A 13,082-nucleotide genomic window follows, 5' to 3' on the forward strand; every position below is an offset into this window, starting at 1 on the left:
TTCAGAATTGTGGGAGCATCACCACCTCACTTCATAGTCAACCCAACAGGATCACACCATCACACTCCCAAGGACACAACAAACCAAACTCCCACCTGGAATTCAGCAAAAATGGACCTCCCAATGCCCGCACCAACAGCCCAACCAGCCCCCCTAACAGCCTACAAAATCCTCTCCTTCGACGTCTACGGCAGCTTAATAGAATACAAACAGCACATCCTCGCCGCCTTCCAACCCCTCCTCTCCCGCCTGCCACCCGACTCCCCCTACCGCAACACAACACCCCTATCACTCACCGTCCCGGACTCCGCGGACAAAGGCTCCATCACCTTCCTCCGCCTGTTCCAGAAGCTGGAAGACGCGATCAAACTGGAGAAGCCGGTGAAGCGGTTTGACGAGATCATGGCCGAGATTTGGAGGCGGGTTGCGGCGGAGTTGGGCGTTGAGACGAGCGAGGAGGAAGCGAGGGGGTTTGGGAGCGAGGGGATTATTTCTTCTTGGCCTTGTTTTGACGGGACGGTGGAGGCGCTAAGGGTTCTGGAGAGGTATTATCGTCTTGTCGCGCTGTCGAATATCGATCGCTTTGCGTGGGGGATTACGAGTCGTTCCGCTGCGAGTGGGTTGGGGGAGGTGGAGTGGTGGAAAGTATTTACGGCCGAGGATTTCGGGGAGGACTCGAGCCGCGCGGACGATGCGAAGCTGGAAACGCTGCTGGCGTTCTGCGAGCAGCAGGGTTTCGGCAAGGGCGAGGTGTTGCATGTGGCGCAGAGTTTGGGGCACGACCACGCGCCGGCTAAGAGGGCGGGGTTGGGGAGTGTGTGGTTGATTGGGGATGGGCCGCGGTGGGGGAAGGAGGAGGAGAGTCGGAAGGTGTTGGAGGGGAAGGTGGTAGGGTATGGATGGAAGGCGAGGAATCTGCGCGAGTTCGCGGCAGTGGTGGAGAGGGAGTGGGAGGCGAAGGTCTAGTCTATGCTATGTAGGTAGGGGTCGCTGAAATGCCATGCCTGCTCATCTATCTCATGCTGTTCCAGAACTCGTCGAGCAGTTGATGTCGTTTGAGAGCGACGTCAAAGTCTCCATATGGCTGGTTGGAAGCATATGCCTCGTAGAGTCGGCCGATATTCTGCCCTTGCTTGGGTAGATTCTCCCACTCCGGCCCGCCCTCATCGACATGAATGGGCGTGATCTTCTTATGCTCGAAATCACACAGCACCATCGACACAGCCTTCGCCATCTGCGGTCCGGCACTCTCGAATTCCACCACAAGCTCTCCCTTCGTTCCAAAAATCTTCCACGTCGAGCCTGGCGTCTGCAAAAACCTCGCACCACCTCGAAGATGCAGCGACAGCGCAGCAGGCGGATTCCGGTCCAGCTGACCCTGAAGGAGAATCTGATCCGGCGTGTCCTTGAAATACGCCTCCGGCGAAACAGACCCATCATCCAATTTACAATGCATCTCCGGCCGCAAATTCAACGCCAAAGGCGTATAACTCCCCGGCTTCAACTCGCCCAGCGCATAAAAAATCGAATCCATAACATGCCCCCCATAAATCGTCAGAATATTCGCGCCGGCGCTGCGCGTGCTGAAGTGCGAGTACCGCGAATCGGAAATGTTGTCGAGCCAGTTGTTCACGGCGCCGTAGTAGTTCACGCTGTGGATTTCGCCGAGCACGCCACCGTCGACGAGCGCTTTGATTTTGCGCACGCTCGGCGACATGCGGCCTTGGAAGCCGATCATGGCTTGCACGCCTTGCGAGCGGGCGAGATCGGCCATGATTTGCGCGTCGTGCGTTGTGGCTGCTAGCGGCCATTCGACGAAGACGTTCTTCCCGGCTTGCAGAGCGGGCAGAGTGACTTCCAGATGGGTGTCTGCTCGGGTCGAAACGACGTACAGGTCGACGTCCGGGTCGGCCGCCAACTCCGCGTACGAATTGTACGCTTTTGTCGTGGCGAGTAGACCGTGTGCTTTGATTGCCGCTGCAGTCGATTCCGGGGTGGAGTTGCACAATGCTACGATTTCGAAGGCGTGGGATTTGGATAGGTAGGGGAGGTGGGCCAGGGTAGCCCATGCGTCCTTTTTCCGCGAGAGGCCTACGATTCCCACCCGGATGGGCTTCATTTTGCGCTCGGCGAGGCTGTGATATGTAATGTGTGAGTCAAGTCTATGTATTTGGAAGAATGGGAGGCTTTATGGCATGCCTGGAGTTTTTTTGGCTGGTCGGGGTTGGTTGGAGAACTCGGGCCGGGGGTGCTTCCCCGGTTTAGGAAAACGTGGGTTGTGGGGCAAGGCTAGAGCGACACTGTCTCTGAGGCTCGACACTCTGCTGCATTCCCAGCAATTGGACACGGTCTCGTTGCACAATATGCTCAAAGGTAGTTTAGTGGCACTCTAATTCAAGTCTCCGTCAAGCCTTTGTGACAGCTTTCACCACCCTCACTCACCCCGCCAAACAGCCTCCGCAATCGACATATCAGTATTCGGCACGAGCTTCACGCCCTTGAATTCAAACCCCGGCCCCGCCTGCTCGAAAATCGCCGGCCAAGCCTCCGGCTCCCTCGCATTGACGGGATGAAGGGCTAAAATTTGCAGGTCGAGGTTGCGCAACGTCCTCTCCTGCCACACCGGACTCACTCCGGATTTCGGGAGGTACGGGTCCTGGACGAGGACGTGGGCGCCGCGTTTCAAAGCCGGGCGGAGACATCGCAGGATTTTGACGCACTCTGCGTCCGACTTGTCCATCATGACGCGCCGGATGAGGTAGACGGCTGCGTTGAGTTGGGGCTGCGGGGTGTACATGTCGTGCACGAGGAAGTGGATGCGGGATCCCACGTCCGGGGGGAGGTCCTCCACGGTAGCTCTGCAGAGCGTGTCCGGCCGGTCTTGGATGATGAAGTTCAGGCGCGGAAAAGTGCGCGCTAGCGTTTTGCTCTGAGCGCCAATGCCACCGCCGACATCGACAACGATTGCATCGCCCAGGGCCGCCCAATCCCAATTCCTGGCCAGCAGATGGGTGCCTCTGGTGCGGTCATTACCGGCCGCGCCGCTCATGGCCCTATCTCATCGCTTCTGCTTCACGCTGTCTGCTGCCAACGTTTCATCAATCTCCCGGCCATGTGCGAGGCGATAGCCAGTCTCCTGCGAGCCGGGCTCGCGCATCCAGACCTGCATGGAATCGACAGTGCGAGTTGCTGCAGGCTAGATGTCATCGCACATGACTCCGCACCAGTCACGCACTCTTACATCCTCGGCAAGCAGACGGGATGCCTGGGTATGCGCGACAAAGCCAGGCTGAGGTTCATGGAAGATGCGTTGGGTGATTGCATGGCGGACGAGGCGTTGCAGATACTTGACGGGGACGTTGGTGCGATGCGACAAGTCCTCGTAAGAGATGGGGAGAGTTGAGGGGCACGGCTTCGTAGACATCGAAGCGGTCGAAGGCGTGCCGGCTCAGCAGATCGGTGGTTGAGTGGGAATAGACCAGTTCGCGCGGCGTGCTGAGCAGATCTCGTAGCTCCGTAAGGTCTTCCAGCGCAGCGGCTCGCGTGTCGTCGATATCGGTCCAATCGGTTGGTTCCTCTTGCCCGTCGAAGGTGGGATCCAGCTTCCCTGTGTCGGAGAGGTGTTTTTGAATTTCGGCAATACGGGCATGGAGGCTGTTGGCTAGATCCAGCAGGCGAGAGGTATGAGACATGATGAGATACTCGGTGATTTCGGTCGGCTGTGGGTTCCGAGGCTGTGAGAGTCTTGCGCCGTCTGTCCCAGAACACGGTTGCCGTGTGTTCTGATACTCCAGCGCTGCGAAACAGCTTGGTCAGCCATAAGCGCCGGTCATGCTGACGCTGCCCTAAGTTCACTATATCGACACGGAATGCTACACGTTGGCTTGACGGATCATGCGACGGCTGAAAGACGAAGGGAAGCACTCTCCCACTTGACCGGATCAGCTTCGGCGGGTCCCGCACCAAGTGGGCCGCAAAGCTCCAGGAACCCCCAGTTCTCTTGCCGTAGCCACGGCCCGTAGCACAGCGTCGTATCGAGTAGTCGCACACGAAGAAAAGAGAGAACCCATCCCGCTTGAGCAGTTCAAGCATTACCTCACCCCCTGTACTTTTGGCAGACATCTCACGAGCGTAGTCATCACTGAATCCGCCAAGTCACGAAGACGAGACGAAGAACATGGCATCCAGCAAACTGTACAATGGTAAGCCACCCTCAACCACAAAGCCTCAACTGCACCCCCAAGCTGACAAGAGAAACCAAAACCAGACCGAGGAGGCCAAAGCCCACTAGTAGCGGTATGCATGGGCTCCGACACGGATCTCGCCACTCTGCGCCCAGGGCTCGAACTGCTCGACACTATGGAGATCCCCTACGAGGTGCACATCACCTCCGCCCACCGCACGCCGCAGTACATGCTCGACTTCGGGCGTGCAGCAGCCGGCCGCGGCTTCAAAGTCATCATCGCGGCCGCCGGTGGCGCAGCGCATTTGCCAGGCATGATTGCCTCCGAGACCATCCTGCCGGTCATCGGAGTGCCGGTGAAGGCGAAGGCGCTGGACGGGCTGGACAGTTTGATGAGCATTGTTAGCATGCCACGGGGGGTGCCTGTTGCGACGGTGGGGATTGGGAATAGTGTGAATGCAGCCGTGCTTGCGGCGCGGATTGTGGGGACGAGCGATGAGAAGGCGGCCAAGTGGGTTGCGGCGCATTTGAAGCAGATGGATCACGACAATATGGAGAAGGAGCGCAGGCTGCAGGACGAGGGATGGTTGAAGTATCGCAAGCTGGACGAGTGAGGTTGTGTCTTCCGTGCGAGGAACGGCACGGGGTGTAAGCAGACATGCCGTCTCTGTCAGCTAGCATTGATCGCAGAAGAATCGAATGGCTTTCATCAGGGGTATTGAGCGGGTCGAGGGTGCATTGATGGCCTTGGCGTGTTTCGTCGTTGCTATAATTGGAGTTTCTTACATCCCAAGTAAAAGGCATGCAAGAAGTCCAAAATGAAGGAAGACACCAAGACGTGTCGATCGCAAACGGGCGATGACGACAACCGCGTCTTATGAAGACGGGCAGCAGGCTGAGGGAGCAAATAGGATTGAAGCGAGATGGAACGTACCTCAGGAGTTGACGAGAGGAGTTGACGAGCCGGAACACGGAACGCCGATGATGCAGCATCTGTTCATGCGGTGCTTGTAAGCCGAAACCGAATGCGAATGCTTTTGGGGTTCATCCCTGCAATCGCTACCATGCTCCTCTGCTTATCCAGCTCTCCTGGCTATTTTTGATGACCAGAGGCGATATTGTGCGATCAGACCACTACATCTTCGCAGCATCGCATGCCTTGAGACGTTGCACATCTCCATATCATCACGCGGTCCCTCCTGCATGTAAAGTACAACCCAAGCATATCCAAACACATTAATCCCCTTATGCAAAACCCGGAGTTAAAGCACAATCCCCGCAGGGGCAAGTGTTGATCCAAGCGCCAGCCTTGCAGACCCCACGCGTCTAAGAATAGCCCGCCTTGCCCTCCCCCAGGACCCATCCACAGCACCGCCTTCTTCAACCCTCCCAAACACGCGAAATGAAAGAGTCCACTTGGCGACCAGGTATGGCAGCCCATGTGCACGCTGCAAATGCTGATGCCTGCGAACGTCCCTGCCTGACAACCGGTGTACACCTCGTCCCCATGTCTGTGTGGATGGAGGCATTGGCGCTCTTCGCGTCACTACCTTACTGGGGTCCGCCCCGCGCCGCATCCTGATACTCAACCCGGGTGCTATTCTGCTTTTGGTAGTCGCAGAGGGCAATGGACCGTGTCAGGAATAGAGATGCCTGATCTCTAGCTCTTGGCAAGGCTGGATGGATGGATGAATCGGCAAGCACAGGCACGCGGAGGCGCGCAACTGTCCGTCGCCATTGGATTGGCAAGCACGGAAAGAGCATTGAGATATAAAACTTGGCCCTCGTTCGTTCGTTACATGTACTTCCCCGTTCTCCTCTCCAGTCTACTCCACCCAGCTCCAATCCATCCATCATTCTGCCTCCTCTCACATCTCCTTCTCTTCTGTCCAAACACTCACTCTCTTCTCACCCGCCTCCAGCAGTCCCAATATCCTCCATCTTCCTACCCCCCTCTCGAATAAAAAATGTCCGGAAGCCTAAGCCAGGGCGCCGTCATAGTCATCGTCATCGTCGGCACCGGCGCCGCCGTCCTAATCGGCTACTCCATCTTCTACGTCTCCACGCGCCGCGGCCCCGAAGAAGACACGTCGACCGCGGGCACCGAGTTCGACCAGGTGCGGTACATGCGCGAGGTGCGGCTGCGCGAGGTGGACGCTATAGCGGCTTCGCATGGGCTTGGGAGACGATGGTGAGGACTTCCCCCTCTCACTCTCCTTTTGTGTTGTTGTTGCTTTTTGGGGGGAGGTTTGCTGACTGTGTTGATCGTGGAGGACTAGGCAGGACGCGAATCAGCCGCGGCGGACCGAGACGCCGTTGTCGATGGAGTAGAGGACAAGGAAGAGGAGGGTGGATCGAGGAGTTGTCGACCGAGCCCACGCGCGCCTTGGAGCCATGATGTGGATGACCAATGAGCGATACGAGCCGGTCATGTCCTCGATGCCCTTTCCCCCACCACCCTACGCGTCCGTCTTCCAGGAAGCTTCGAAGCCTCTTGAACGATGTCGATCTGGCCATCGAGGGTCATGTTGCATCATGGACGCTGCTGGTTGTGTTGGCCGCCAAAGAACACACCAAGGTGCTGGGACGCGTTTCGTGGCAAGAGACACCAGCGTGTCATAGTCACTGCCCAGCCAGATAAAGGCAGCTGTCAAACATAATGCTCGCCCATACAGGAGGAAGAGATACGACGCAGAAACAACTGCGATGAATCAAGATACCATATAATGGCAACTCTTCATAATCATACAACCCTATCAACTCATCAGCCAAACTCCCTCCATCAACTCACACTCACGCAACCTACATCCAAGGCGCCACCCCTTCCCCTCCCAACCTTCCCCCATCCCTCTCGCCCTCCCACTTCCACCCCCTCAGCGTCTCCGCCCCAACACTCCTCTTATTACTCAGCGCCCTTTGCCTCAACTCCCTCAACCCCTCATCCCCCGCTTCCAAACACTTCACGCTCTCCTCTGGGGCCAGCATTTCGCCCAACTGTTTGGCGGAGAGCGAAGAGCGGCGAATGTGGTGCCAGAGGGCGCGGACGGTGTCTTGCGAGGCTTCTTTTGCGGAGGGAGGAGGTGGGGAGAGGTGGGTGGGTGTGGTTGCTGTTGGGAGGGTTGCTGGGTTGGAGAGGGCGGTTGTCGTGCGGGGGGCGGTGAGGAGGGGTGGGGCTATTGGGAAGTAGGATATTTGTGATGGCGGTTGAGGTTGAGGTTTGGAAGTGAGGAGCGGAGATTGGAGCGGTGGCGGGGATGGTGTGGATTCCGCCGAGGGTGTGCTGGGTGCTGTCGAGAATGGCTGATCCACCACAACGTCCAGGACGCCATCTGCTTCTCGGTCCACGTCTGTGATGATGACAGATGGCTGCTCGTCCTCTGCGTGCCTTTCATTGGTCGAGGCTCTCAGCCCAGAGCTCTTCCGGCCAACTTCCATCACTTCAGGATCGAGATACTCATGCATGAGCTCCAACGCCTGTCCCTCACCATGCTCCTCGGAGAGATACCGCGCAAGCCGCATCTGCGCCGCAGAAGACACAATCAAACTGTCCGACAGAGTGATCATACTCCAGCGGCAATCCGTCCTCGGCCTGTTCATCCGGCACACATGTCGCACCGTGACGGTGTTATTCGATGGCAGTAGAGAATGGCGGTATCGGGCTTCGACGTGCAGAATCTCGGTTTCAAGGGTGCCGACGATGCTCTCAAGCTCGGTGAAGAGGGAGTCGTGATCGGTGGCGGGGTCTTCGGTCTTGGTGTGGGGACTGTCGGTGTCTCTTGCGCTGACTTCGGGAACGTGGAGTTTGACGAATAAGGAAAGGGTGTCGCCAATACTGAGGTTCTTCTTGGTCTTGTGTCCGATGGTGTCGCGGATGCGACTGCCGTTCAAGGGTCTATAGCACAGTCTGAGCGTGTTGATTTGCCCATGCACAAGTCCGTTGGTTGATGTAAGGCTGGAGTAGTCGTCTTTGCAGAGAGTGGCATGATGTGCACCTGATGCGGTCGTAGATGCTGCATCAGCGGTGGGAACGCTAGCTTGCACAGTGGCCTTGATTGCCACCCAAAGATCTCTTTTGGCAAGAACGTCTAGCGTCGAACAGTCCACGCTCACCTCGAGGTCCACACACGGCACTACGAGCGATGCTGCACTTGAGGGCTCCTCAAAACCAGTTGGCCGACTTCTTCGGAGCGGGCGTGGGGTCTGCAACGGCGATGGGGAAGAAGGTGTCAATCGTGACGGATGAGACGCAGGAGTGCTTGCGTCGACAGCGGTCGTGCCTGAGTAGTTCAGATCGGAAGGCGTGTTATCGGTCAAAGAAGAAGGGCGGAGAACTTCAGCAGTAGAGACTGTCGAGCCTGTGAATGATCTTACGTCTGGTCCAGCAGCGGTGGCAGACTCGAAACATTCATCGACAGAGCTATCAATGCTGTCTCTGCTGATCTCGAAGCTTTGGCTGCGTTGGTTGGCGTTGTCGGTTTGGGTCCTGCGTCCGGACCACTTACGCAGAAGACGAGTCTCTGCCTTGTGAGATGAGTGGCCGGGAGGTGACGTTCTGGCGCGGTTCGTGATGCCTTGCTTGACTTTCGTGAGCATCCGTCGTCTTACCGACTTCTGACGGCATAGAGCTGGCTCTGCAGATGCCACATCTTTTGGTGATTCCAGGCGCCCGGCTGGAGCTGGAGGAGTATCAAGTCTGGTGGCGGCAAGATCCGTCGGAAAGGCATGCAGCTCCTCAGATGTGTCCCGACTGTGCGCATGCTGAAGCGCCCCATGCATACACGGTGGTGGAATATCGGCGTAGATGCTGCACTGCTTGAGGTTCTCCCGTGTCTTGCGCACTTTGAGAGGCGTCTCCGGTCTCCCACATGCCGAGTGATCGCGCTGCTGTCTTAGTCCGGGTTTGTTGCTTGGCGAGTTCTTCGAGATGGACGGGGGTGTGAACTTGTGCGGCGCTTGGTTCTGTGCCGATGGGTGATGAGCAGATGAGGCTGGAACGGAAGGAGTCGCAAGATACCTCTTTGCTCGCCATGGAGCACACTTTGCCGGCTGAGGAGCCAGTGAATGCCGACTTCTAGTCGCTCGCCCGGCTGTGAGCATTGGGAGCAAAGAAGACGATGTAGCTCCCTGTTCGTAAAGTAATGGTGACATCCTCAGGACCTGAGTGCGCTTTCTGCCGACATTTCTCGTATCCACGGACATGGCCATCAAACATCGCAGCTGCTGACGACATCGAAGTCCGCAGTCCGTGCATGCACCTGCTATGTAGACGTGAGGCAGAAGTTGTGATCATGCTGCATGTACATCACCAGCAATGAGCAGGCAGCAGCGACGCTGTATGCAAATTTTCCGCCGCAATACATCTAGGAAGTCGTAGTTCCTTACACAGGTATTGCAAGAAGCATGCGCTTTAGCATCGGCCGTGCTTTCCACCAAAGAGTCGGCCATGGTCAGATGGATGAGGTGGCATCAAACAGCGAGTGTTTTGCTCTCAGCCATCATCTCGCTCACCACCTGCTCATCCATCTTGGAGAAGCAAATTGCATCATCGTGCTCGTTGGCGTAGAGCATGTGCTCCGAGAGACTGGCCTGGATGCTTTTCCGCACTCGGTCTTCCCACACGCCTTGCCAATTCCACTCTGCAGGACGTCGCGCACTCCCGGAGAGCTGCCGTGGAGAGCTACTGCGCTCTCTGGCCATTCTCATACTCGAAGGATGCGGGAATGAGACGGCCGGGATAGCCCTGCTGGCCGTGGGCCCGGATCGGAAGCTCCTCCATGCATGCCAAGCTCCCGGGTTCGCGGCATCTTCCAGCGATACGGCGTCCAGGATGGATTCGGTGTCGAAGATCACCCGGAGATACTGGAGTACTTCGATAGTGAGAGCAGCGCTGGGCGTTTGAGGAGCAGGAGCTCGGGATTCGGATTGGGCGGCTGGTTGGGTAGGATCGGCGCTGTTGGCGGCGGTGTTCTCAGATGGCACGACGAACCATTCCGGAAAGCCGTGTCGGAGGCTCAGGCCTCCAGGCGGGAGACGATCGCGGTCGGCTGCGCTCACCGTGTCTGCAGCGGCAGCATCACGCACCGTGTAGGTGTAAGTGTTGAGTGGGGTGATGAGCGGGTGGAACACGTCGCTTAGAAACGTCACGACCGGTGGACGATATGGGTAGTCGTCAGGGAAGTCAAGCTGGAACCGCAGGACTGCGTTCGCGTATGGGCCTTGCAGAAAGAGGGAGTTGTCAGACGAGGGCACGAGGAGATAAAGCGCATGCACGGCCAATCATGGCGGGGCGGACTGAGGTACCAACCTTTGCGGATGAAGAGGACGCCGTGCCAGAGGAGAGGATTGTCTGGATGTGGAGCGAGGTAAACGCCTCTTGGACATGCATGCTTCAGGCTCGCGCTGGAGACGACGATGAGGTCAGTGAGCTGGCGGCTACCAGGTCAAACGAGCGCGTGGGCGTGGGCAGGTGACTGACAAGTCTATGCGGAGTCTCTGTCTGGTGAGGGCAGTGGACAGCAGGGCCATGGTGGTGACCGCCAACAATCACGCTGCTGGATGTCGGTATAGTGAACAGTGTAGGTATGCAGGGTGGCTGCACGAGGCTGCATGAATCCAACCAGGCAAGATAACATGCTCGCCAAAACTGTTGTCGCGCGCCGAGGGGCTATGCGCGTCACGAAACTTTTGTTAGCGATTCTCACCAAAGCAGTTCAATCCTTACATTATAACCTCGTTATTTGCCACCCACCTCGCTGTCGCCCTTGTTTTGAGTTGATATGAGGCCAAAGTAACCCATACAAACGGTGTATACCACTAAATCCGAGGTGTTGTTAGTTGCTCGCGCGCCCTCACCGTCGCAATGGCTCCGCGAACGCGTCCAGCGCGTGCCTCAAAGCCTACACCTAAGGTGGCCGCCGCGGTGGCCACCGCTCCTACTGCTCCTACTGCTCCACTGCCTAGCAAAAGGAAGAGCAGCAAGCAGGGCAGTCGACAGGCTCCTTCAAAGGCTCGCCGCCGAACAACAGACGCTTCTACAGCAGCTACAGCTGTAGCTGCTACCGCTGCCGCCACTACAACCGCTCGCTCGAAGACGAAGGACGCGCCTGCCGCTCCTACTGCCGCTGCCAGTCGTTCAATGGACGCGTCTGCTGCTGCCGCTGTGGACGATTCACTGTTGAATGAAATTGAGGCTGCGGATACAGGCCTTGATGGCTTTCAGTCGCTCCACGACTCAGAGGCGGAGCCTGAGGTGGTGGATTTGACGGTGGATCCGTCAACGTTCGAATATGAGCTGGTTTGGCGTGTGCTCGCTGGCCGCACTCAACAACAACGGGAGATTGCGTATAAACGGAAGACCTGCAAAGGCAATCAGCCAGTATATCACATGGCTCAGGCATGGGCTACGCAGCAGGCTGGCAACCTCAAGATATACCGTCTGTCCGCTACTGCTTCTTATGAGGATCAGCCGGCTAAGAAGCAGTATAAGACGGATATTGAGTACCTGCACGAGTTTGAGGAGCTGCTCGCTCGCCTCATAAGCTGGCAAAAACACGGGTAGACAGAGCCCTGTATAACCATGCTGTGGTTCTGCGAGCGTGACCAGGTGTCTACTGTCCTCGCGAGCAGTAGCCCTGCCGCCGCCTCGTCTCAACGCTGCCGGACTGCTACTACTCGCTAGGAGGCGTTAGTTCCTTCGCAGATCGAGGAGATAGAGTCTTAAGGCGACTATAGCGCCTCCTTGCGGCTCGAGTGGACCTGTACTCAGCAAGCTTGTCCTAATTATGGTGATGGCAAGAACGGCTATTACTACTAGCGCAACACCAACGTACCTGACAATCACTGCCCTTTCACGAAGGACATCTTTGCTGAATAGGCTACTAAGATCAAAGCCGGCAACCTAGATGCTAGGGTGCCAAACCTGGATATCCACAGCGCTCTTCACAAGAGCCAGGCTCGTATGAGGCTAAAGTCGTCTAACCATAAGAAGCTGGAGCCTCCACCGTCTCGTTCGCCAGAGCGTCGTGGCAGGGAGCCATGGCCGCCTTACTACTTCCCCTACCCGCCGCCAGGTATGGGCCCTCCTTATACACCTGCTGCTGGCGCTATACCGGAGCCGCCATCCTCACAACCGAGCTCTTCAGCTCCGTCCGAGCGTGTGGATCGATTTCTTGACTGGTGTGCTGAGCGTGACAGCTGGCGTGGTTTTAGGGCCGATTTGGACCGTATGCGGCTTGAATAGAGCGATAATGGATAGGATCTTGATGGAATCAAAGGTATAACGGCAGCTCAGTGGAAGGATATGGGGTTGAAGGCCGGTCAGATGGATAAGGTGAAGCAGAGCCTGAGGAAGTGGAAGAGGCAGTGACATCATCACGACTTTCGAGCTGGCGAGGCGATTCACCTTCGAGCGTCTATTACACCACAACCACTGAACCGATTTTTGCTCCTTCACTTGGAAACAATGGAGATAGATAGGTAGAATGAACCACCAACTGCGTGTCCTCAAACATGGTGTTGTTGTAGAGATATAACGTCCATCCGGCGACGAGCCTCGCAAGCTTGAAGCCGTGCCAAGCCTTCTCAAACACCTTCAAACAACTTTAACACCTTCAACACCTTCAACACCTTTAACACCTTCAACAACCTCATACCCACAGTGCCTGAAGTAGCCGCGAGCGTCAGAGCTAACGGCGTGCTCTATAGCCTCACGGATGAAGCGACCAAAGTCCGGATATGCTGCAGCCTCGCCCTAGTGTGTCCGCATCCACTGCTTAAGAGCGTGAAAGGTGAGCTCGATAGGGTTGAAATCCGGTGAGTACGGCGGTAGGTATTCAATCCGAATGCCTTGATCAGCTAACATCTCTTCAACGCCTAGATTGTGGTGAATTGAAGCGTTGTC

General features: G+C 56.9%; 9 protein-coding genes across 9 annotated transcripts; 4 read left to right on the plus strand and 5 right to left on the minus strand.

The window, feature by feature from the left end:
- Positions 1-111: 111 nt before the first annotated feature.
- BDY17DRAFT_327210 (HAD-like domain-containing protein) lies at positions 112-966 on the plus strand (the record flags this gene model as incomplete). Its single annotated transcript, XM_033737638.1, has 1 exon — positions 112-966. The coding sequence occupies one exon, from the start codon at positions 112-114 to the stop codon at positions 964-966; it is 855 nt and encodes a 284-aa protein (XP_033586809.1).
- A 46-nt stretch (positions 967-1,012) lies between these two features.
- Positions 1,013-2,119, minus strand: BDY17DRAFT_256657 (uncharacterized protein; the record flags this gene model as incomplete). Its single annotated transcript, XM_033731616.1, has 1 exon — positions 1,013-2,119. The coding sequence occupies one exon, from the start codon at positions 2,117-2,119 to the stop codon at positions 1,013-1,015; it is 1,107 nt and encodes a 368-aa protein (XP_033586810.1).
- A 315-nt stretch (positions 2,120-2,434) lies between these two features.
- BDY17DRAFT_313099 (S-adenosyl-L-methionine-dependent methyltransferase) lies at positions 2,435-3,049 on the minus strand (the record flags this gene model as incomplete). Its single annotated transcript, XM_033735685.1, has 1 exon — positions 2,435-3,049. The coding sequence occupies one exon, from the start codon at positions 3,047-3,049 to the stop codon at positions 2,435-2,437; it is 615 nt and encodes a 204-aa protein (XP_033586811.1).
- Positions 3,050-3,143: 94 nt separating this feature from the next.
- On the minus strand, positions 3,144-4,354 carry BDY17DRAFT_34826 (uncharacterized protein). The gene has a single exon (XM_033738142.1). The coding sequence runs from the start codon at positions 4,120-4,122 to the stop codon at positions 3,238-3,240; it is 885 nt and encodes a 294-aa protein (XP_033586812.1). The 5' UTR covers positions 4,123-4,354; the 3' UTR covers positions 3,144-3,237.
- BDY17DRAFT_303497 (phosphoribosylaminoimidazole carboxylase) lies at positions 3,904-4,977 on the plus strand. The gene is made up of 2 exons (XM_033734582.1): positions 3,904-4,202; positions 4,268-4,977. The coding sequence occupies exons 1-2, from the start codon at positions 4,178-4,180 to the stop codon at positions 4,795-4,797; spliced, it is 555 nt and encodes a 184-aa protein (XP_033586813.1). The 5' UTR covers positions 3,904-4,177; the 3' UTR covers positions 4,798-4,977.
- A 1,173-nt stretch (positions 4,978-6,150) lies between these two features.
- BDY17DRAFT_327214 (uncharacterized protein) lies at positions 6,151-6,824 on the plus strand (the record flags this gene model as incomplete). Its single annotated transcript, XM_033737639.1, has 2 exons — positions 6,151-6,374; positions 6,662-6,824. 2 exons carry the CDS (start codon positions 6,151-6,153, stop codon positions 6,822-6,824), a joined length of 387 nt encoding a protein of 128 aa, XP_033586814.1.
- A 19-nt stretch (positions 6,825-6,843) lies between these two features.
- BDY17DRAFT_34832 (uncharacterized protein) lies at positions 6,844-9,675 on the minus strand. Its single transcript, XM_033738144.1, has one exon. It carries the CDS (start codon positions 9,386-9,388, stop codon positions 6,986-6,988), a length of 2,403 nt encoding a protein of 800 aa, XP_033586815.1. The 5' UTR covers positions 9,389-9,675; the 3' UTR covers positions 6,844-6,985.
- Positions 9,650-10,708, minus strand: BDY17DRAFT_255779 (uncharacterized protein; the record flags this gene model as incomplete). Its single annotated transcript, XM_033731556.1, has 3 exons — positions 9,650-10,398; positions 10,488-10,582; positions 10,659-10,708. The coding sequence occupies 3 exons, from the start codon at positions 10,706-10,708 to the stop codon at positions 9,650-9,652; spliced, it is 894 nt and encodes a 297-aa protein (XP_033586816.1).
- Positions 10,709-10,865: 157 nt separating this feature from the next.
- BDY17DRAFT_303506 (uncharacterized protein) lies at positions 10,866-12,825 on the plus strand. Its single transcript, XM_033734583.1, has 3 exons — positions 10,866-11,737; positions 11,915-11,967; positions 12,073-12,825. Exons 1-3 carry the CDS (start codon positions 11,043-11,045, stop codon positions 12,420-12,422), a joined length of 1,098 nt encoding a protein of 365 aa, XP_033586817.1. The 5' UTR covers positions 10,866-11,042; the 3' UTR covers positions 12,423-12,825.
- Positions 12,826-13,082: the final 257 nt, after the last annotated feature.

The sequence above is a fragment of the Neohortaea acidophila genome, assembly GCF_010093505.1.
Source record: "Neohortaea acidophila strain CBS 113389 unplaced genomic scaffold BDY17scaffold_10, whole genome shotgun sequence".
NCBI lineage: Eukaryota > Fungi > Ascomycota > Dothideomycetes > Mycosphaerellales > Teratosphaeriaceae > Neohortaea > Neohortaea acidophila.